The sequence below is a fragment of the Rana temporaria genome, chromosome 7 (assembly GCF_905171775.1).
Source record: "Rana temporaria chromosome 7, aRanTem1.1, whole genome shotgun sequence".
Lineage (NCBI taxonomy): Eukaryota > Metazoa > Chordata > Amphibia > Anura > Ranidae > Rana > Rana temporaria.
This window is the reverse complement of record NC_053495.1, coordinates 45,105,182-45,130,202: the sequence shown is the minus strand read 5'-3', so window position 1 is coordinate 45,130,202 and position 25,021 is coordinate 45,105,182. Positions and strand designations below refer to the sequence as shown.

Genomic DNA, 25,021 nt, shown 5'->3' with positions numbered 1-25,021 from the left:
GATTTGTTTTTTCATTGCCAGGTTATATTCACAGTGAATATCTGCCAATAACTGTTGTCATCAACTCACTGCTGGCAACTAATGTAACTGGCATCTCTGCCTCTGCTCCGTACTGTGTAGATTGGCCAATCTTCTCTGCATATGGGGAATGCACTCTTTCAAAAAAACAAATATAATTTGCAGTATATATGCATCCTGATCCTAAATATACATATTAAAGTAGTACATCCTATACTTGGTAGGGGTTAAAGGTTCAACTATTTCTTCTAATCAGATACTTTAAAATACCAAGCTGAAATTACTGGAGTGGAAGACAGTATTTCTGTATTATACGGACAGCCAACGTCAATAAATAGATAAGATATAGGTATAAGACTAGATTTGCCATAACTATATAAAGTCATGTGGCGTTCTTTACTGGGATACAAATCCTTTTTCCTACTTTAATCTATCATGATGTATTTATTAAAATAGCAGGCGCTACATTTGCATCGAGCACTTCTAAAGTGCTCTTATTATGATCATAACTGTAGACAGCAAATCAAATTACTGAACCTGTTTGCGAAAACATTTAGAATGTAATGTCTCTATTTCATGCATTACTTTCCCTGAATGCGCCAAGTAATTAGATTTACAAAATATTGCTGTACCGGTTTTGCAAATCTTCTCTGTCACCACACACAAACACAACACTTACAAATCTTCAAATTATCTCTTATTTTCACCCCCAAAAAAAGAAAGCAATATTTTTTTAAATGTGCCCCAGCTATTATACATCACTAAAGATAAGAGGTATTTAAAGCAGACCTGTAGTGATTGCTAGATTAGCAAACTGCCACTTGAATGGAAGAACAGACACCCCAGATTACCTGCAGGCAGTTTAAAGCTGAACTGCAGTCAGATATAAAGAGGTAACATAGAGCAGGTCTGTATTCATCAAGTTATTAAATGTATTCTTTTAAATGTAACCCGTATAAGTAACAGAATTTGACATGGCAACAGCATTGTGTAGCCCCCTGCAGGTAAGTTGCATGCAAGTGTGCCAACAAGTAAAATGCTGATAGGAGGAAACAGCAGGGAGTTGACCTTATCAGTCTGCTGTTCCTCCTTCAACATCCAGTTAGCAAGCTAGGGAAGGGAGTCACCGCTCCAGGTGGGTATACTAGGCAATCAAGAACCTCTCAGGAAACCAAGGGTGCCGGCAATGCACAAGGCAAATGGTGGAAGCTTCGGAAGAATGGACAGCCGCACTCCAAAAAAACTCTTGAGTTGTCTTTATTGTAAAATCAATGGTAAAGAGCACTACAAAGGGCAGCAAAAATAGGGAAAACAGCCTACACTAAGCCATGATTAAAGCGGATCTTCCACGCAAGAGCTATTTAAATGGTTAATGCCAGTTATTGTTTTAACTCACGTTTTTTGTTTTCCGCGGCCGCTCCGCTGCCATTCTGTGCAAAATATGTACTTATATTCCCCGTTCTGTTGCTTTGCCATTTTAACTGTGGGCATAAGCCCACAAGCAGGCACTTCCTTGTTCGGGTGGATGCTGATGTCCCAGCATCCACCGCTCGATCTCGCGCATGCGCACGAGCATCGGGGAGGAAAGGCGGGAGCGTCTGTGTTGCTATGACAACGGCAAGGCTAGGAAGTAAAAGTTACCGCCCGTTGTGACACAGCCTCCTCAAACACAGCCTTATCTCGCTCGTCACTTCCTGCTTAAGAAATAGCGCAATATTTGATATCACGGCTGCGCAGTGAAGACAGGGAGCTATGGAGAGAAGCTCCCAGAGTGCACTGCATCGAACAGGAAGTGACGCAATGCCCGTAAAATTCCTGCAACGATACAGACCGGAAGCCTCAGCAATGTACAGGTACTGTACATATTTAGAAAATCAAAACATCAGTTTTTAGCATTTTAGATAGCGCAAGTCTAATTGAAGTACTGTTGTAATTAGGGTGGAGCTCCGCTTTAAGCACTGATCCAGTGTGAAACACGTAGGCTGTTTTCCCTATTTTTGCTGCCTTTTGTAGTGCATTTTACCATTGATTTTACAATAAAGACAGCTCAAGAGTTTTTTGGAGTGCGGCTGTCCATTCTTTCGAAGTTTCCACCAGTTAGCAAGCTAAGGGAAGGCGAGATAACACCACTGTATTCATTAAACAGTTTAAAATGTGAATTGAGTAAGTGCTGTTATATGTATGGCTTGACTGTGAACAAGTTCTGTTTAAATCTCAGAGCTGGATAAGCAGGAATTTTAAATCCTTTACTTTATTGTATTGCTTATCTGTAATTAGGTGTTTGGAGTTCAGCTTTAACCTTTCTTCATGGTGCTTTAGGAGCAGTGAAATTCTGGGGAGGCCTTTTGCATTACTACCAGCTGGAGCCTTGGGCCCCCTTTTCTATGCCTAAACTTTAATTTTGGCCCATCTCTCAGAGAGTTAGAATTAGTTACCAACAGTTGAACAAGACATTGAGCCAAAGCGTCAATGTACTAGCTTGAGTTGGTATTTGCATAACAGATCTCCGTAGGTTAAGAGGCTATTAGAACACAAAAATATAACTGAAGCTTTACTTAAAGCGGAACTAAACCCTCCTATCCTTTTCGGCCAAGGAAGCTGCCATTTTAGCCTATGCTTGATTTGCAGCTGCCATGACACTGCATATGTGATCAGTTACGACTCCAGCCATTTGGTGGTTTGACAGTTTGGTTTAAAGCACTAGCAACTCCATTGTGTTTTAAAGATCTCCCTCCCTCTCTTAAAAAACATCCGCTTATTGAGCCTACGACTGTGTTTTTTTGGCTTATTTCTTCTCCGGAGTCCCCGCTGTTTCCCATTTTGGGTAACTCACGTTTTATCCTGGGCCTCAGAGAGGATGCCATCAGCTCGTTGACGGAGTCGGGGCATTATCAGGCTTTGCACTTTTCAACATCAAGTGCCTGGCCTTCATTACAGGCTCTGATTAAGCGAAATGGCCCTTTTTATGTAGATTTCTGGAAAGCATCACAAATACGTAATTTTCTACGGTCTCTACTTGCCCCTTTGCCGCACACTGACTAAGCTTAAAGAGTACTGCTCGGCAAGAGGCCTGCTTCATCACGCGCTTTTGGTAATATACACCCTTCTGGTCACACCTCCTGAGGACTTCCTAATGCCCTCTTTGAATAAATGGGTATTAGACGTGGATAGAACATTTTCAAAGATGCAGCGAACCAATATAACTAGATTCACCTTGAAATCTTCATCTGCACGAAAATGCAGGAAAACAATTTTAAGATTCTTACTCGCTGGTACCGCACCCCAGCTCTTCTTCATAGGTATTTCCTGGGCACCTCTGCTCTGTGCTGGCGTTGTCGGGAGCAATGTGGGATGTTGCGGCATATCTTCTGGTCTTGCACTAATTTGGAGGGTTTCTGGAAAGAAGTCCGCAGGATCATCCAAAAATTTACCGACTACAAGGTCCCTGAGGATGCGGCTTTCTTTTTGTTGCATGCTTCCACAATTCCATGCCAAAGTATACAAAAAATCTATTCTTCACCATCTGTTAAATGAGGCAAAAGCCTGCATTTCCCTCATTTGGAAACAGACACAGCCTCCGTTCATCAAGGAAGTTGGAGGAGTTAATGTTGGATATATGCAACAAACTTAGCTTAGAATATATATCCGATGCAGTTTAGATAAAGGACACAAGATGTCGCTAGTGAGCATTGATATGATAGACTGTGTTCTTTATGATATGTTGTGCTTTCTGTATCACAATGATGTACTTGTTGGTTTCTTTTTTCCTGCTTGTAATCTGTGTGTGTTCTCACCATGAGGCAGAGAGACATCTTTGTCTGTGTGATGATGTTTCAATAAACAAGCCAGTTCCTGTTACTACAGAATATGTCTGATCTGAATTAGACTCCGCTGCACTTATCCATCATACTCTGCAACAGGTTATGGGCCCAGAGTCCGGATAAAGTCTTATGACCAGGTGCGGCCTAAGCAGAACAAAAGCCTGAACGGAAGACAGCGTGGCTGATGCGGAGATCGACATAAAGAAGCTTTCCAGTGACATCTCCTATAGACAAGTAAGACTGTTTATATATAAAGGAGGGATAAAATGGCCGGAAACTCAGAGCTTAAACTCTCAGTGGCAAAGCTGAATAATGACAATTACCAGCTATGGAAGTTTAAAATGGAAATGCTGTTATCCAGAGATGACTTGTGGGAGGTTACCACTACAGACAGACAACAGGATAATAATCAGGACTGGGACAAGAAAAACAGACAAGCACGTGCCACAATAAGTTTACTAGTAGAAGATGATCAGCTCATTCATATTCGCAATGAGGACACAGCGAAAGGCATGTGGAATGTACTGAAAAGACTGCATGAAAGACCCAGTTTAAACAACAAGCTGTTTATGCTGCGGAAACTTTACAAAATGAGACTTGGCAAAGAACAGGACATGCAGGAGCATATAAACGCAATGCTGGAAGTGATTGCGCAACTCAGATCAATCGGGGAGAACATGACAGACAGTCACATTGCAGCCATGTTGTTATGCAGTTTACCTGATACATACACTGCATTGATAAATGCACTGGAGACACGAGCCGAAACAGATTTGACGGTAGCATTTGTTAAAACCAGGCTCATAGATGAGTATCAGAGAAGAAAGGAATTAATGCATGACTCCACAGAAACCGACACCAGTACCGCTCTTAAAGCTACAGACGCAAGATTACACAGAAAAGAAACCAGAGTGTGTTTCAGATGCCACAAACAGGGACACATAAAGAAAGACTGTACTATATGGAGAGCAGAGCAAATGAGACAACGTCCCTCTTATGCTAAACAAAAGGTCAAAACCACAATCCATGACCCGAGGGAAGGCAACTGGAATGCCACATTTAAGGCTACAGGCAACAGTAAATGCCAAGACTGGTGCATCGATTCAGGGGCAACCAGTCACATGACGAGTGATAGAAGTTTCTTCACAGAACTTGATCCGAACAACAAAGAAACTATTTACCTTGCAGATGGAAGCAAGATACATGCAGAAGGATGTGGGCACGGAACCCTTGTATGCCCTGATGATACAGGACACAATTTAACCATACCAGTGAAAGATGTACTTTATGTTCCTAATCTAGAAGGAGGACTCTTATCTGTGAAGCGTCTAACAGCCAGAGGACTCACTGTGAAATTCCAAGGTGACAAGTGTTCCATTCTAAACGGCAAACAGACAATAGCAAGTGCCAAGCTGGATGATCATCTATATCATCTCGACACAGTGAAAGAAAAGGTGAGACTATGTACACACAAGCACAATGACTGTATACATAAATGGCACAGACGTCTAGGTCACAGACACCCAGAATGCATACAGGAACTACAGAGGAGGAATCTGACAAGGGATCTGATAATATCCCCTTGTCCAGTCACTGTCAAATGTGAGTGTTGCATCAAATCCAAAGCTACAAGAGCAACACTTCCCAAAGTCAGTCAAAAGAGAGCCTCAAGACCACTTGACTTAGTTCACAGTGACGTGTGTGGTCCCCTAAACCCACCAACATCTGGAGGCAACAGGTACATAGTGACTTTCATAGACGACTATTCAAGATATACAGTCACCTACCTAATGCAACACAAGAGTGAAGTTTTCGACAAATTACAAGACTATGTAACAAAGACAAGTAACAAGTTTCAGAGGAAACCTCTCATACTCCGGAGCGATAATGGAGGTGAATTCACAGGAGGTAAGATACAAGAATACTTAAAAAGGCATGGAATAGAACATCAAAAGACCGTTCCATATACACCAGAACAAAATGGAGTAGCTGAAAGAAAGAATAGAACCCTGACCGAAATGATCAGATGTATGCTGACAGATTCTGGACTACCACAAAAATACTGGGGTGAGGCAGTAATGACAGCTACATATTTGCAGAACAGACTTCTTTCCAGAACAGTGGAGAAAACCCCATATGAACTATGGCACAATGAGAAACCAAGTGTAAAACATCTAAGAGTTTTTGGATGCAAAGCATTTGTCTACATACCTGAAGAAAAACGCACCAAGCTCCAAAACAGAGCATTTGAAGGTATCTTCGTTGGATACAGTGACAATGTCAAAGGTTACAGAATCCTAGATCCCAAAACAGCCAAGGTTACCATTAGCAACAGCGTAACTTTTGTTGAAGGTTTAAGAGACAATGTAATGACAACAGTAGAAGCAAGAATTCAAGAGAAAACTGACATTGACCAGCCCATCTCTGTAACTTCTGAACAAACAGTTGAAGTGAGTGTAGACTCAACCAGTACTGAAGAGCAGACACAAGAAGGCTCAGACACAAAAATGAGACGGTCAACAAGAGAAAACAAAGGCAAACCACCTATACGTCTCTCATACAAAGCAAGTACTACCAGTATCAACGAACCTGTAAAATGGGAAGACATATCTCAACTTTCAGAACAAGAAGCAACTAAATGGATAAAGGCTGCTGAGGAAGAGATAAAATCCATGCATGACACTAAAACATGGACACTTACAGAACTACCACCCGGAAGGAAAGCCATAGGCTGTAAATGGACTTTTAAAGTGAAATACAATGCAGATGGCACAATTGAACGATACAAAGCAAGGCTAGTAGCCAAAGGCTATTCTCAAAAGTATGGAGAGGACTACGATGAGACGTTTGCACCAGTAGTCAAGCACACTACAATACGGACTTTACTGACAGTAGCCGTCACAAGGAAAATGCAAGTGAAACATTTTGATGTGAAAACCGCGTTTCTACATGGCGATTTAACAGAAGAAATCTACATGGAACAGCCGCCAGGATTCGAAGATGAACAAAGGTCAGACCTAGTATGCAAACTTCGCAGGAGCATATATGGCCTAAAGCAAGCCGCCAGAGCGTGGAATATAAAAATAAATGAAGTGCTTACAGATCAAAACTTTCAAAGGAGCAAAGCAGACCCCTGCTTATACACAAAGAAATTGGTAAACAGATGGATCTATTTGCTTATTTATGTGGATGATATTCTGATTTGTTTTGAGCAAGAAGGGGATGAAGCAGAAATACTTGAAAAACTAAATCGGCACTTTGACACCAAGGACCTCGGCAATATAAAGAATTACCTCGGCATCCAGATCGAAAGAGAGGAAGATGGCAGCTTTCTTCTGAATCAAAGACACAAAATACAAGAAATAATTGAAACTTTTGGAATGGAAGACGCCAAACCAGTGAAATCTCCCATGGAAACCAACTACCTAAAGGAGATGAAATGTCAAGATAACCCATTACCAACTAATACTCAATACAGGAAAGCAATAGGGAAATTGCTGTACCTTACCACAGCTACAAGGCCTGACATTGCAGCAACAGTTGGAATCCTATGCAGAAAGGTTTCAATACCAAATCAAAAGGACTGGAATGCTGTAAAGCGAATCATTCGCTATCTTAAAGGGACTTTGCACTACAAGCTCAAGTTACCAGCAAGCGATGAAAGCACCTTAACAGGATATGTGGATGCTGACTGGGCAGGAGACACCAATGACAGAAAATCTACCAGTGGTTACTTATTTTTCCTGTCAGGAGGCGCCATCAGTTGGACTAGTAAGAAGCAACTCACTGTTTCACTGTCATCTACTGAAGCAGAATACATTGCTGCAGCGGAAGCAAGCAAAGAAGTTATATGGCTGAGACAGCTATTAACAGATTTAGGTCAACCACAGTTGGGACCAACAGAAATCTATGAGGACAATCAAGGATGCATTGGACTTGCACATATGGAAGGAGTTAATTCAAGAACCAAGCACATTGATGTGAAGTTTCACTTTCTTAGGGATCTTCAAGAGCAAGGTCTTCTTGAGTTACTTTATTGCCCAACAGAGGAAATGACAGCAGACATCCTTACAAAGCCTCTGACCGCCGAAAGACATTCAAAGCTTACGAAGAAGATAGGTTTAATGGACTAAGCCTCAGTTTGTTGAGAAGGGGTGTTGGATATATGCAACAAACTTAGCTTAGAATATATATCCGATGCAGTTTAGATAAAGGACACAAGATGTCGCTAGTGAGCATTGATATGATAGACTGTGTTCTTTATGATATGTTGTGCTTTCTGTATCACAATGATGTACTTGTTGGTTTCTTTTTTCCTGCTTGTAATCTGTGTGTGTTCTCACCATGAGGCAGAGAGACATCTTTGTCTGTGTGATGATGTTTCAATAAACAAGCCAGTTCCTGTTACTACAGAATATGTCTGATCTGAATTAGACTCCGCTGCACTTATCCATCATACTCTGCAACAGTTAAATCAGATGGAGGACCTGGTTTTGACCGGCAGAAACGAGAGACCTACACCCATGCCTGGACATTGTGGAACATGTTTATCTATTCTGAGGCAGGGAAGGCTCTCATAAAGTAAATCCTAATGAGTGATGATGCCCTTACATCTCGTAGCAGACTAACTGACTTGCAATCTACTACTGCCCTCTTCACCCCCCCCTTTCTTTTTCTTATTTCTCCTCCCCCTTGTTTTCTTTTTTTCCTCTCTCTACTTCTTTGCCATCTGTTTTTCTACTTACCTGTAAAAAATTGGTCAGTTTTCTACTATGTTTCGGATTTATACAGAGTTTACCCCATTTCGGGAGTATTTTCTGGAATTGCATCCTAACATGCCAGGCTCTTACCTTTAGGGGATGATTTCTCATGATTTCTTTGTTGACTATTGTGGATGGTATTTGTTATGATCTCCTGCAATTTACCGGCCAGCATTGGCCCTCTTTTTGACTCCTCTGGCTTTAATCTGTTGTATTTTTACTTTACTGCTACTGGATCCTTTGTATGCTTCCTATTTTGTATATATTTTTCTATTTGGAATCTGCCTTTCTCTCTTAAAAAATTTAAAGAAAAAAAAAAAGCATACAAGGAATACAACTGTTTTTTGAAACTGTTAAATGATTTGGTTTAGTTCCGCTTTCAGTGACTCCTGTTGCATTTAATTAAAGGTTTACCAACTTTATAATCATCACATGTACAGATAAATAGGACAAAAAGAAAGGGTGCATAGTCAGACACCCACACCAATCAGAATTTAGCCATCAGTAACAACGTTTGGAAAGATAAAAAGTTGGTTTCCTATCAGTTGTTACGGTATACTTTACCATGTTCTCTACACTAAATATCAATAAAATTACACATGCAGTAACCCAGTACAAGAACATCAAATATATCTCCTGGCACAAGTGCCAACATGTTCAATCATCATAGTTTACCATGATGACATCATTAAAAAAAAAGAGCTATAACAAACGGATTGGGGACTTTTACAAAACTAGAATAGGTTGGAAAATAAATCGTTTTGTATTTTACATATCAGGCATGCATGGCTCTTGTAAAAATGCATGTTTGCTGGTCCTTCAAGTGTCAACAGAGAGCACTCCCTTATTTTAGAGTTGTATTATGAAGCGCAGTCATATTCTTTAAGGCTCCATTTACACTTCGAGATTTTTAATCACGGTCAGTAATGTCATGGTTCTGTCCACGATTCCAAATTGAGAGGTGAACGCTGATCAACTCGCAACACGCATTTGGGTGCCATTGCCACCAAACACAAAGAGATTCTGCCACAATTGTTGTATGGCTTCTTTTAAGGTGACACTCAAGTGAATGGGCTTGCCCTATGCTATGTGCATAATTGTGTGCAAATCACTTCCACCTCATCTGTCTCAGTGCACTTCAGAGTGTTCAAATGTGTACATACTGTATATACAGTAATGGCCTCAGGGTTTCAGACTAATCCTCTCAAATACCCGTCAGCCTTTTGGACTTGTCATAGTTAGCCCTCTACTATGCCATGCCTAGACACAATACTTCAGAAGTACTTATCTCCAACTGTCTGCATTTTAAAGGTTTAGTTATGCTCCACTATAATCAAACACATTTAACATTGGTCCTTACCATAGTCAGAGTCTTTAAAACATGCTCCCAGGTTATCTTGCTCCTCCTCATAGTCATCCATGGTGATACTACTGTTCTTTGTTACTTTCTTACTGGGCCTTTTGCTTGCACATTTGTTGTTGCTGTTGTTGCTGCTTGATTTCTTTGAGTTCTGAGCTGATATGGAATTGTTTTTTGCTTGGTTTGTGCTCCATGATGTTTGTAGACAGGAGTCTGAAGGCAAGTTAGCCATTGACAACATGCCCTGTATTGCTTCTTGTGTGCTTGGAGATGCAGGTGGCTGACTGTGGAACAACATACCAAGCATTAAAACTAGCACATTATCCTTTTTTAGAACCAATAATATGATCCTATAAAAAACACTTGCAATTTGACTTAAAAGAACAAAAAACAAAAAAATAAATGTGGCTTGATGCAACTCTTGCCCTTTAGCCTAGGTTCACACTGTAGCGATGCAGAAACCAGCGTGATTCCAGCGCCAGTTCTTGCATCGCATCTCTTCCGCAGGCAGTTCACACTGCCCTCTGCGAACCGCTGCCGAAGTCAATACAATGTTAATGACACCCCCAGAACGGTTCACAGTTCGCAGTGCGAACTATGGATTCGGACAGGAAGTCCGATTCGATTCAATTCCAGTGCGGGGGAAAAAAAGTCCCTGCACCTTTTTTGTGCAAATGCAATGCGAGTTTACCCAAACAACTGTATGGCTGAACTCGCATTGCACCGACATCGCATGCGATCAGCACCACAGTGCGGGTGTGAATCACATGCAATATCTGTGTTCGCTATAGTGTGAACCCAGGCTTAAACCAAAATCTCTTGAATGACTTTGTATCCAGGTCCTCTGCCCCCCCCCCCCCCCATGTCACATACAGTATGTTACTGATGCAATGAAATGCCTTGTAAGAAAATAGTAACACTGATAACACAATGATGAGTATAGAAGCAAGTACCGTATATACTCGAGTATAAGCCAAGTTTTTCAGCACATTTTTTTGTGCTGAAAATGACCCCTCAGCTTATACTCAAGTCAGGGCCTTACAAAGTTTCAGAGGAGAGGTGCAGCAGCGGCGGAGGACTGTGTCCGACTGCCGATGAATGGAGGAAACATGACATCCCTTGCCACTGCGTGCCTCTGATTATCAGTGATTCGGTGACCTGTCTATCCCAGTCTCACAATGTGGTTGCATCACCACCAGGCACCAGTCAGTGATTGAAGTTGTCCCATCCAACCTGTCCTGTCCTGTCTGACCGTGACAGTCCTACAGCCAGCCAGTGCCTCTGCCTCTCTGCCCAGTGCCCGTACCCTGCGTTCATGCGATTCCTAGTCCTGCCCCCCTTGTCGTGGAGGCCGCTCTCCCTCAGGCCTGTCCTGAACAATGGCAGCGTCGGTCAGTGGAGTTACTTAAGTGCTGTGCTATAGCACCTGCCAGCGGGGCCGGCTGCGGTCCGGGCTTGGTGACAGATGGAGTCTGCCTGGAGGAGGCATCGAGGCAGGCAGATTTTGAAAATTGTTTGTTCTTCGCAGAGCCCCAGACCGTCCCCTGGTGAGTAAAACGAAACACTTTCACTGAGATTGCATTATGGCATGCAAATGTATATAGATATAATGTGTGTATGAAGACTGATCTGCCAATCACACTGATGTGTGTGTGTGTGTACCAAGGGGTCCCCCCTCCCTGGTGAGGCTGAATTTATGGGTGCTGGTAAAGCTGCGTTTATAGGCGCTGGTGAGGCTGCATTTCTCACCCTAGGCTTATACTTGAGTCAATACGTTTTCCCATTTTTTTGTGGTAAAATTAGGGGCCTTGGCTTATACTCGGGTCAGCTTATACTCGAGTATATACGGTACTAATGAATGCATTAATCTAACGTCTAACACTAAAAACATTGCACAATTGGTGATAGGCAGAAGTCAAATGCGCTTAATGTCCTCACATTGCCTGAAGTTTAATTAAAGCAATATCAAGACAGAATGTTTCAGAGGATCAGTGCATGCATTAGAAAGAGCAGTTAATTCAGAGAAGATAGAAGATGGCAATATGGAAGGCGAAGTACTTAATTGGGCTGCATTTGACCAGCTAAGTACTGAATTGCAAATTAAAATTCTGGTTTAAGTATGAGCTAGTGCTTATTATTTGTATTTATCTTTTAAATATTTATTTGAAAACTAGTACGCTGAAATTTGGGGGAAAGTTCAAAACTAATCACAGAAGTCAGAGGTAGTGAGTCAGTCAATAGTAAATGCTTCAAACATGCTTGGGACAAACATAGATCTATACTCCAGGGGTCTCCAAACTTTCGAAACATAGGGCCAGTTTATTGTCCATCAGACTTTAGGGGGGCCAGACTGTGGCCATTGGGGGTGGAAATTTTTCTTGGCATCAGTGGGAGTAAACATTGCCCCATCGTTGGTTTCATTGGGAGGAATAGTACCACATTGTAGGTGTCAGTAGGAGAAATAGTACACCATAGTTGATGTCAGTTTGCAGAATTGTCTCGTCTTGGTAGGAAGAAAAAGTGCTCCAAGGATTAGGCCAAGCAAAGGGCCACATCTGGCCACTGGGCCGTAGTTTGGAGACCACTGCTCTACACTAAAAAACTAAAACATGTATAAAGGAGAAATAAAAAAAACATGGGCAGACTTGATGGACCACTTGGTCTCTGTTTCTGCAGTGACTTCTATATATCTGAATTAGTGACCCCCAAATAAATGTGTACTATGTTCCTGATCTGCATGTTTGCAATGTGACTCACAAAGCATGGAAGCTAGGGAATCGGTATGACAGCCAAGCAACCAGAGTCTCATGCAAACTTATCAGGGATGAAATATGTGGACCAAGTATAAGACATTTGCTGCACAACCATTTTCCTAATGCAACTACTAGGTGGCTACAGCCTGCTGTGGGTTATTAGCTCACCTATAAGAATGTAAGTGGCTATACGGTTGTCAAGAACCTGTGATAATAGCAACATTGTAACATCATGACTGATCCCCTACGTTAGAAAGCCCCAGAGAAAAAGCTCATCTGTAGACTCTCTGACAGTATATAACTCTTGTTGTAAAATGATGAGTATGTTCATGCATGCAGGATGAAATGTTGGAAGAGTGGAGGTAAGCTGCTTCCCACACACCACTTAAGAATAAAGGTAGCCTAGATCTAATTAATATCGGTTTTGATTGTGATAATCCTGCAAACTAATTGCATGGATTTAGTCCACACTTAAGAGAGATTTACAACCAAATTACCTGATAATCAACTTTTAAGTACCGTACAAATTAATTTTCAGAAGTGATATATCCAAGCAGATGCTATTAGATTATGTGGCTTATCTAGGAGCTCCTAACTAAATACATTCTGCACTGAATTAAAGGGATATTCCATCCACAGAAATTATATGGAAAACCCTGCTGCTTGTCGACGAACGAGAACTAGCAGAGGATCTCTCTCTCAACTCCGCATCCATCCCAAGCAGCTCCAAGGATGATTGGACTTTTGTTTTTGTGACTCATCTCAAGGTTTGGGATCTTCCTAAATATGATAGGTCTAATAGATTTTAGTGGTAACAAGATGAAAAGAATATCTAGCTCTTCTACATCATTTGTGCTTTTTGTGAAAAGGAGATCTGAGAGAAGCAATCTTTGCTAATCGTAATAATCCAGCAAGTGGACAATTAAGGCTACAGATGGAAAGCTGCTTTAAATGTATCATGCAAGGAAGGGGTCTAGGTGGCTCATTTAACCTGTGCACCTAAGCTCTTCTTTGCCCCCTTTTTGGGTCACAGCTCTCTAGCAAACCATAGATAGCAGCTGTGAAAACTGTATGTAAAGTAGACTTTACTTTCAATAGTGCCTCTGTTCAGTCTGTCATTACAATGATACTGCCTTTTCTTTCTGGATTGGCTGGAATACTTTTCCCATTGGCTCATCTCAAATACAAATTTGATGGGAGCTCTAGCTGTGCCATACTATTTGTCCAATCATCTGAAGGTAAGAGCCTACAAGTCAATGTATACTCAACCTGTGTCCTGTACAGTATGATTAGGATAATCAATTGTATTTGTCTGTATTGCTGTTTGAGAGTCCATCTTATTTCCTAATACAATGCAGAAATAAGGGGTATCTGCAAGCATCTTGTGGTATCTGTTATTAGCAAGACATATACTTTTGCAAGTCTGAAGATGTTGACAAAACTATTTTTTTCCGTTTTTGATACAGTGGGAAACTTGAAAACCCGGTCAGATTTTTTATTGCTGTGTGTCTGTTGGGGGGATTCACCCAGGATGCACTTAACAGGATAAACAATTCTATATTTAAATGGTACAGTTGATGGATAATCCCTGGGTAAGGAGAAATCTTCTCATAGTGTTTTAGTGACAACTTGGTGGAAATTTCCAATCACTCTGGAGAAATGTTCAATCACTTCCTGTTGTGTCTCTGGAACAGGAAATGAAGATAAAGCTTCAAGAAAGACAGCAATTTACAAGAGTTTAAACTGTTCTCCACTCTATAAAAAACTGGGGGCCTATTCCCACCAGCTAAATGCACAGTAACCCACATGCATAGGTGTGCATGAGCCCTTTTGGTTTCTCAGTAAAAACTTACCATAGACTGCAGCACACAAATGTGAACCAGTCACATAGCAAAGATTTGGATAACTATTAAAATACTTTTTCATGCAGCAAATTTCATGTGTATTATTGCATGAAAATATACAAGTGTTAACAGTCCTAAAACTTAAAGCGGAGTTCCACCCATAAGTGGAACTACCGCTTTAAGGATTACTCACCCACTTACATGCCACATTTGGCATGTAACTATTTTGGGGGGTGAGTGGGTACCTAGTTTTATATATATATATATATATATATATATATATATATATATATATACACACACACACACACACACACCGTATATATTCGAGTATAAGCCGAAGCACCTAATTTTACCACAAAAAAATGGGAAAACGTATTGACTTGAGTATAAGCCTAGGGTGTCCATCTGCATGCCTCACTGTGTCCATGCCTCACTGTGCCCATGACTAGACTGACGTTTAACATGGGAGTCTATGGAAGGGGTGACCGGCTTTGAAAAATCGGTGCTCCCCAGCCGCCCTCCAGACAACAATTTTTGCACAGTTGTAGAGGAGAAATGGAGATGCATGTGTGCCAAGTTCCAGGTCCAGGGCACCATTTACCGGCCAGTACGAGTCCCCAAAGTTACCGGAGAAATTACCGTGTAACATGGGAGTCTATGCAAGGGGTGCCCGGATTTGAAAAATCAGTGCTCCCCGGCCGTAGGTCCCCCAGACAATAAACGTTGCACACTTGTAGAGGAAGACTGGGGCTACACGTGTGCCAAGTTTGGGGTCCAGGGGACCTACAGACGGCCATTTCCAGGTCCACAAAGTCCGGGAGATCAGGCGCAAAAAGGTGACTCGAGTATAAGCCGAGGGGGACATTTTCAGCACAAAAAAATGTGCTGAAAACCTTGGCTTATACTCGAGTATTTACGGTATATCACACGCACAGGCCTTTTTCTCAGCTGGAACTAGTGGAACTCAGATCCACCACCTCTGGCTCAGGCCGTCTGCTCCCTGCTCACCACTATCACTTGTAAACACAGGAGTCTGGCTTCTGCGTTTACAAGTGCATGAAGAGGTCAGAGCTGAAAAGAGGTGAAAGTTAGATGTGGATAGGGGATGCAGAGGTAAGCAACTGTGGAAAAAAGACTGAACTCTGTACTCTGTATGTAGTGCACCCCAGAACACTGCACTGTTTGTAACCCCCCTTCCTGAACTCTGCACTCTGTATTTAATGCACTCCTTTAAGGCCCTGCTACTGTTAGTGTCATTTGACCACACCCACTATTTAAAGCAGTTTGGAGTGTGTGGGGAGGGGTCTTTTGGGGGGGTAGTGTTAGAGTTCCTGTACCTATTTTCTGAGAAAAAAATCCCTGTATGTATGTTTTATATATATATATATAATAATATATATATATATATATATATATATATATATATATATATACACATATATACACACACAGACACACTCTGTATTGCCAAAAGTATTGGGACACCTGCCTTTACACGCACATGAACTTTAATGGCATCCTAGTCTTAGTCTGTAGAGTTAAATTGGCCCACCCTTTGCAGCTATAACAGCTTCAACTCTTCTGGGAAGGCCGTCCACAAGGTTTAGGAGTATGTCTATGAGAATGTTTGCGCATTTTTAATAAACACAAAATCGAGTGAAACTCCGCTTTTAAAAAAAAGGTTTAGACATTAAAGAGGAACTGCAGTCGGCTCACATAATTTGTAATAAAAACATCTTTGCCATTCTGAAGGCTCCCTCCAGCCACTTTGCATAATATTCTATATATACTGTGATTCTATACTTGGCAAATATGCTGCAATACTTTTGGTAATATAGTGTATATTATACAGTATATAGATTAGAGAAAATGGCCCGGATTCACAAAGCACTTACGCCGACATATCTCGAGATAAGCCGCGTAAGTGTAACTATGCGTCATCGTATCTGTGGGCCGTGCCCACAATCAGAGATACGCCTAAAAATAGGCTTCCTACGACCGACGTAACTTTCCTACGCCGTTGTATCTTGGGCGCATATTTACGCTGGGCGCATTTGCCGCTCCCATTGATTTTCTATGCACATATGCAAATGAGGGAGATACGACGATTCACAAACGTACTTGTGCCCAGCGCATAATATACGTGGTTCATGTAAGTCGTACGTCCGGCGTAAAGTTATTCCCCATATAGGAGGCGCAACTCATGCAAAGGTATGGACCATGGAACACAAGCCGTCGTATCTTTAGTCGTTTACTTTGTACGTGAATATGACTAGGCGTAGGCTACGCTCACGTTGTAGGCAGTGATTCGACGTATCTTAGGCAGTTTTTTTGATGCGATTCTGAGCATGCGCACTTGGATGCGGCTACGGGACGGGGCATGCGCCATTCATTTTAAGTACTTCTATGGCGCTTGGCCCATCATTTGCATGGGGTCACGCCTCATTAGCATGGCTCACGCCCACTTCCACCTACGCTGGCTTACGCCGAGGAAACCCAGTGTATCTTTAAGAGCGAGTGGGAGCAAGTGGTTTGTGAATCCAGTGCTTGCCTCTGTGCGCTACGTTGGCGTAGCGTAAAAGAGATATGCTACGGCGGCATAAATATGCGCCGATGTATGTGAATCCGGGCCATAATATATATTTGTAGCATGTTGGGCCATTTTAACCTCTTAAAAAGGCTTAAAGTGGAACTCATTATTAGATTTCCATCCAAAAAGAAATAATACTTAAAATGTTGTGGTTTTTTTAGTACTGCTACATATTCAATCATTACAATTTGTTATGTGTTGTCCTTATTTAAACTATTGTTTTCTAAAAAAAAAAATGTTATTCAATCACATATGGAATATGCCAAGTAAGACTACAGCCTTTTCCTGTGTGCTGCCTTCTCCTGTAACTCTCGGAAAGTAATTGCGGAGGAAACGGACCATCAAACCTGACCAAAACCAGCGAGAGGAGCTGCCGCTGGCTATTCTCTGCGCAATTAACGGCCACATATAAAGCCAGATCGTTTACTTAAACTGTCCATTAGTGAATGTGCACAAAAACTGTCTAAGCATTTTACAGCTCATCATCATAAAATTTATACAGTCTTAGTTACTTTAAAGCACGGCAGTTTTCTATTACAAAACATTTGTTCCTTATTTAATAAGTCAATAATACTGCATTGTGTTTTAACTTTGAGTTACACTGCTGTAACCTATAGAAACCAATTAACCATCACCTTTCACTATACCGACCAATGATATGTCATGGTTTGACTGCCTTGCCTTGCGTATAAACTATGTTTAGCGCTAATCTCTGTTTCTATACATTACGTGTAAACTGTTCTGTGCAATAATGAAGCATGTGAAATGTTGAAATCAAGTAGTTGAGAGGCCTTGTACACACAACTGAACATGTCCGCTGAAACTGGTCCGTCGGACCAGTTTCCGCGGACATGTCCGACCGTGTGTAGGGCCTACCGGACAGTTTTCCGGCCTAGCGGACAGGTTTCCAGCGGACAAAAGTTTCTTAGTATGCTAAGAAACTTGTCCGCTGGAAGCCTGTCCGTCAGACATGTCCGATGGTCAGTACGACTCATCGGACATGTCCGCTGGCCCGAAATCCCGCGCATGCGTCAAAGTGATTAGACGCATGCGTGGAAGCATTGAACTTCCGGGTTCGCGCACGTTGCCGCATCATCGTCGCCGCCACGTCACCGCGTATTCTTTCTGCAGGGAATTTGGTCTGATGGTGTGTACACACATCAGGCCAAATTCACCCAGCAGACATGTCCGATGAAAACGGTCCGCGGACCGTTTTCATCGGACATGTCTGGTCGTGTGTACGAGGCCAGAGAGAGAGACATATATTATTCTAACTACAGTAGGTGAACCTGATTTTGTGTCAATCTCGCTCTCTTTCTCGGCGAGATTGAGCACCTACGAGCCCCATCGCGGGAGCCAGCGCCGAGCTGGCTTGCCGCGATGGAGACAGAGCCGTCATAGAAGCGACGGGAGATCCGACTTGGATTCCCGCCAATTCTACACGTGTGCGGCGTTTGTTATGAATCCTGAGGGGGAAGTCCCCGCCGGATTTTAAATAAAAATCCGGCATGGGTTCCCCCCTCAGGAGCATACCGGGCCCTTAGGTCTGTTATGGGTTGTAAGGAGAGCCCCCCTACGCCGAAAAAAACGGCGTAGGGGGTCCCCCTACAATCCATACCAGACCCGTATCCAAAGCACGCTACCCGGCCAGCCAGGAAGGGAGTGGGGATGAGCGAGCGCCCCCCCCCCTCCTGAGCCGTACCAGGCTGCATGCCCTCAACATGGGGGGGGTTGGGTGCTCTGGGGCAGGGGGGTGCACTGCGGCCCCCCCACCTCAGAGCACCCTGTCCCCATGTTGATGAGGACAGGGCCCCTTCCCGACAACCCTGGCCGTTGGTTGTCGGGGTATGCGGGCGGGAGGCTTATCGGAATCTGGGAGCCCCCTTTTCCTGGGGGTTATCCTGGATGAAAAACTAAGTATGATTCCCCAGGTTAGACAATCGGTTTCGAGAGCCTCCCATTTTCTACGACTTATCCGCAAGGCAAAACATCTCCTGACCCAAGACCAGAGGAAAGACTTAGTCCAGGCACTAATTATTTCTTGCCTTGACTTTTCAAATGGAGTCCTACTAGGCATTCCAATGAAATGGTCTAAGAAACTGCAGCTGGTGCAGAATCAAGCAGCCAGGCTTATCTACAATCTCCAAAAGCAAGACCATATCAGCCCTGTGCTCAAAGAACTTCACTGGCTCCCTGTTACAAAACGGGTCAATTTTAAAATCCTCTGTCTGATCTACAGGGGCTACCACCAGCTGGGCCCACAGTTCCTATCAGATCTGACTCCACACTATATACCTAGACGCTGTCTTCGCTCAGCCGACAAAGCTCTACTCATTGGCAATACTGACAGGCTAATTTCTATAGGAGGAAAACGGATTGGCTCCGCGGGGGCGACTCTCTGGAACCAAATCCCGCTTAACATTCGCATCTCCCGAAGCCTATATGCGTTCAGGAAGAAGCTGAAGACCTGGCTATTCTGCCAAGCATTTCAATCCTAGGCCAATTTTTCTTCGCTGATTTCTTTTTTTTTTTCTTCTCCCTTCTCTTTTAATTATGCTCCCCACGCCAGAACATCCAGGCTATTTTGTCACAAAGCGCTTTGGCACCACCGACCGGTGGTATATGCGCGCTTCCCAAATAAATAGTAATAAATAAAAAAAATAATAAATAATAAGGGGGTCCCCAGATACCGGCCCCTCACCCTAAGTGAATGAGTATGGGGTACATCGTACCCCTACCCATTCACCTGCAAGAAAAGTGGTAAAAACACAAATAAACCACACAGGGTATTAAAATATTTTATTAGTCTGCTCCGGAGGCCTCCCCTGTCTTCTTTATTAGCTCTTTTACCAGGGGAGGCTTCTTCTTTGACGTCTTCGGGTGGGTGGGGGCCGCCGTCTGGTTCTCTTCCACCGCCGGGGGGGGTCGCTTTTAAAAAAGCTCCCACCCCCCGGTTTCCTCCGGCGTCTTCGGCGGGGGGGCTTCTTCTTCCGCTATCCCGACGGGTCTTCTCCGCTATCCGGGGGGTCTTCTCAACTCTCCGGGGGTCTCCTTCTGTGTTCGCCGCTCTCCACTGTTGACTCGGCGCACTCCGGTTCTTCGTCTCGCTGTCCGGTGCCTTCTTCCGTGCTGTACGTCTTCTTCTCCTTCCGTGCTGTGAGTTCTTCTTCCGCGCTGTGACGTCATGTTCTTCACTTCTCTTCTTCTCCCGATGTTGACACGCCGGTCCTTCTCGCTGAAATGACGGATGCGCGCCTTGCATCGGACCTATATAGGCCTCACAGTCCCATCATGCTCTGTACCTACCCATGTGATACCTACCCACGTGGGTACTGTAGGTATCACATGGGTAGGTACAGAGCATGATGGGACTGTGAGGCCTATATAGGTCCGATGCAAGGCGCGCATCCGTCATTTCAGCGAGAAGGACCGGCGTGTCAACATCGGGAGAAGAAGAGAAGTGAAGAACATGACGTCACAGTGCGGAAGAAGAACTCACAGCACGGAAGGAGAAGAAGACGTACAGCACGGAAGAAAGCACCGGACAGCGAGACGAAGAACCGGAGTGCGCCGAGTCAACAGCGGAGAGCGGCGAACACAGAAGGAGACCCCCGGAGAGTTGAGAAGACCCCCCGGATAGCGGAAGAAGCCCCCCCCGCCGAAGACGCCGGAGGAAACCCGCCGGGGGGTGGGGGCTTTTTTAAAAGCGACCCCCCCGGCGGTGGAAGAGAACCAGACGGCGGCCCCCACCCACCCGAAGACGTCAAAGAAGAAGCCTCCCCTGGTAAAAGAGCTAATAAAGAAGACAGGGGAGGCCTCCGGAGCAGACTAATAAAATATTTTAATACCCTGTGTGGTTTATTTGTGTTTTTACCACTTTTCTTGCAGGTGAATGGGTAGGGGTACGATGTACCCCATACTCATTCACTTAGGGTGAGGGGCCGGTATCTGGGGGCCCCCTTATTAAAGGGGGCTCCCAGATTCCGATAAGCCTCCCGCCCGCATACCCCGACAACCAACGGCCAGGGTTGTCGGGAAGGGGCCCTGTCCTCATCAACATGGGGACAGGGTGCTCTGAGGTGGGGGGGCCGCAGTGCGCCCCCCTGCCCCAGAGCACCCAACCCCCCCTATGTTGAGGGCATGCAGCCTGGTACGGCTCAGGAGGGGGGGGGGGCGCTCGCTCGTCCCCACTCCCTTCCTGGCTGGCCGGGTAGCGTGCTTTGGATACGGGTCTGGTATGGATTGTAGGGGGACCCCCTACGCCGTTTTTTTCGGCGTAGGGGGGCTCTCCTTACAACCCATAACAGACCTAAGGGCCCGGTATGCTCCTGAGGGGGGAACCCATGCCGGATTTTTATTTAAAATCCGGCGGGGACTTCCCCCTCAGGATTCATAACAAACGCCGCACACGTGTAGAATTGGCGGGAATCCAAGTCGGATCTCCCGTCGCTTCTATGACGCGCTTGCTGGGATGTGCTGTCACTATTCCAGTGAGTGTGATGTCGGCGAGATCTCGGCACCATGTCGCCGAGAATCAGCGCGATGCTGTCGTGCTAAAAACACAATATCACAAACACCTACTGTACATCTGCAGACTCTGATTCCAACCTGAAAACAATAAAACACTATAAAATTACCATTTTACTTCATGTAGAATACACCTGTTCATAATATGTTGGGTGCACAGCACAGTGTTACCCTCCTTACCTATTAGAGTTGTAATCCAAGCCACCAACTTCTTTACTGGCTTGCAAGAGGTCCAGAATCCCCCCTGCGCTTGCACTGTCTTTTTTCACTTTGGAATTTCTTGCTGGTTTTGCTTCTGTGTCAATGTGAAGAGATCCCTCGTCTGACGAGTCGTCACTCTAATACAGAGACAAACAGAAATTAGATTGCAGAGAGAACGTTATTTTAAGCATTATGTACTAAAGGTGACTGAAAAGTGTCAGAGTTCTCCTTTTACCTCAGTCTACTCTGGAAAAATTGCAGTTGTTTCAGTGGACAAGCCAGCCAACACCAAACAAACTCTTCTGACAGTTAAAGTGGTTGTAAAGTTTCAAATATATATTTTTTTTAAATAACAAACATGTTATACTTACCTCCACTGTGCAGCTCGTTTTGCACAGAGTGGCCCCGATCCTCGTCTTCTGGGGTCCCTCGGCAGCTGTCTCGGCTCCTCCCTGCTTCTGGTAACCCCTCTGGGAAGCGCTCTACCAAGGGGGTTACCTTGCGGGCGCGCTCTTGAGTCCTGTATCCAGCGTCCATACCCTCGGACTACAGGACTAGGCCCTTGCGTCATTGGAGTTGATTGACAGCAGTGAAAGCCAATGGTTGCGCTGCTATCAATCTATCCAATGAAGAGCCAAGAAGCCCGAGCCGAGAACAGCCGAGAAGCAAGCGCGTTCTTGACGCTGGACTTTCGAGAGCTTAGGTAAGTAAACGGGGGGGGGGGGGGGCTGGGGGGGCAGTAAATAGCAAATGTTTTTTCACCTTAATGCATAGAATTACCTGTAAAATCCTTTTCTTGGAGTACACCATGGGACACAGAGCCTTAAATCATTACATAATGGGTTGTATGGTCACCTATGTTAATTAGTGCATATTAATTAGCTATGAAATTGCCAAATTCAGCTACTCAAACTTGGCCACGTCTGCATCTGTTATAAAATAAGTTGAAATGATCAGAATATATAATACAAGTAGTTATGTAATGTTTTTTTTAAAAGACAATACATCTGTTGATTCCAAATGACTTGCATGGTAAGGATACAAAACATAATACAGGATAAACTTCTTTTTATTGCACCAAAATAATACTTTGCATTCAAAAATGAAGCCAAAAAATAGGCATGGATGGTGCTGCAATAGATCTAAGCAAAGTAACACCAAACTTTTATTTTTGAAAACATGACCAGCTACTTAATATTCAGGGTTTGTTCAAACCAGATGCTCCGATGTGATTTTCCACAGATTTTCCATCACAAAACCAAATTTATGGACATGATAAATTCACAGTTTTTAGACGGGCCCGTTAACACCAATATGTTCAGCTGAGGTGTACAGAAAATGTCCCCCATGCTGCATTTTGATGTGTTGACTTGCATTGTCTCGCTCAAAGAAATGGAATCATTTACAAATGTTGTTATGCAACAAAAATGGACGGCAACACACATTCATGTAAAACCTGTTTTTAAATGTGAACAAGCCTGAACGATACAGACAAGAAGTCAAATTTAATTTAAAGAAATCGATCTCCAAGCTGATGTGAAAAAACTGGCTGCAACATCCAAATTTGAAATACGAACGCATGGAAAAATGCATGTTATATATTACAAATAGGCTGTAAAGAATGTGTAACTGTATCAAAATGTATTTACCGTATACAGTGGGGATCGAAAGTTTGGGCACCCCAGGAAAAAAATTGTATTAATGTGCATAACGAAGCCAAGGAAAGATGGAAAAATCTCCAAAAGGCATCAAATTACAGATTAGGCATTCTTATAATATGTAAAAAAAAAGTTAGATTTTATTTCCATCATTTACACTTTCAAAATGACAGAAAACAAAAACATGGCGTCTGCAAAAGTTTGGGCACCCTGCAGAGTTAATATCTTGTACTTCCCCCTTTGGCAAGTATCACAGCTTGTAAACACTTTTTGTAGCCAGCCAACAGTCTTTTAATTCTTGTTTGAGGTATCTTTGCCCATTCTTCCTTACAAAAGTCTTCCAGTTCTTTGAGATTTCTGGGCTGTCTGTCACACACTGCTCTTTTAAGGTCTATCCATGGATTTTCAATTATGTTGAGGTCAGGAGATTGTGAAGGCCATGACAAAACCTTCAGTTTACGCCTCTTGATGTAATCCCCCCGTGGATTTTGAGGTGTGTTTAGGATCATTATCCATTTGTAGAAGCCATCCTCTCTTTAACTTCAGCTTTTTCACAGATAGCATCAAGTTACCATCCAAAATTTGCTGAAATTTGATTGAATCCATTTTCCTTCTACTTGTGAAATGTTCCCTGTGCCACTGGCTGCAATACAACCCCAAACATGATTGATCCACCCCCATGCTTAACAGTTGTACTGAGGTTCTTTTCATTAAATTCTGTGCCCTTTCTTCTCCAAACGTACCTTTGCTCATTCCGGCCAAAAAGTTATATTTTAACCTCATCGATCCACAGAACTTGTTTTCAAAATGCATCAGGCTTGTCTATATGTTCATTTGCAAAGTTCAAACACTGATTTTTGTGGTGAGGACGTAGAAGAGGTTTTCTTCTGATGACTCTTCCATGAAGACCATATTTGTACAAGTATTTCTTTATAGTGGAATAGTGTACCACAACTCCAGTGTCTGCCAGATCTTTCTGGAGGGATTGTGCAGTCAAACGTGGGTTTTGAATTGCTTTTCTCACAATCCTGCGAGCTGTTCTGTCCGATATTTTTCCTGGTCTTCCAGATCTTGCTTTAACTTCCACTGTTCCTGATGACTGCCATTTCTTAATTACATTCCGAACAGAGGATATTGACATCTGAAAATGCTTTGCTATCTTCTTATAGCTTTCTCCAGCTTTGTGAGAGTCAACTATTTTCAGTTTCAGTTTTCTAGACAACTGCTTAGAAGAACCCATGGTGCTGATTGTTGGGGCAAGGTCAGATGAATCTGGGCATTTAAAACCTTTGAGATTGACATCACCTGGTCTTCCCAGACGATGATTGAGAATAATCCATGACACTGGCAGGTCTCAGTTTTGCAAAGGGGGCAGTGCATGCTATAAATTCTGCAGGGTGCCCAAACTTTTGCAGACGCCATTTTTTTGTTTTCTGTAATTTTGAAAGTGTAAATGATGGAAATAAAATCTAACTTTTTTTGACAT

At 43.2% G+C, this 25,021-nt stretch overlaps 1 protein-coding gene across 5 annotated transcripts in view; it reads right to left on the bottom strand.

Moving 5' to 3' along the window:
• Positions 1-25,021, bottom strand: part of PHF2 (PHD finger protein 2) — a 369,384-nt gene that overhangs the window by 35,565 nt on the left and 308,798 nt on the right. For all 5 annotated transcript variants that reach the window (XM_040359305.1, XM_040359307.1, XM_040359302.1 and 2 more), the window contains 2 exons: positions 21,857-22,014; positions 9,960-10,243 (listed from right to left, as the gene is read on the bottom strand). In XM_040359305.1, coding sequence (XP_040215239.1) covers positions 9,960-10,243; positions 21,857-22,014 — 442 coding nt within the window. The remainder of the gene's footprint in view (positions 1-9,959; positions 10,244-21,856; positions 22,015-25,021) is intronic.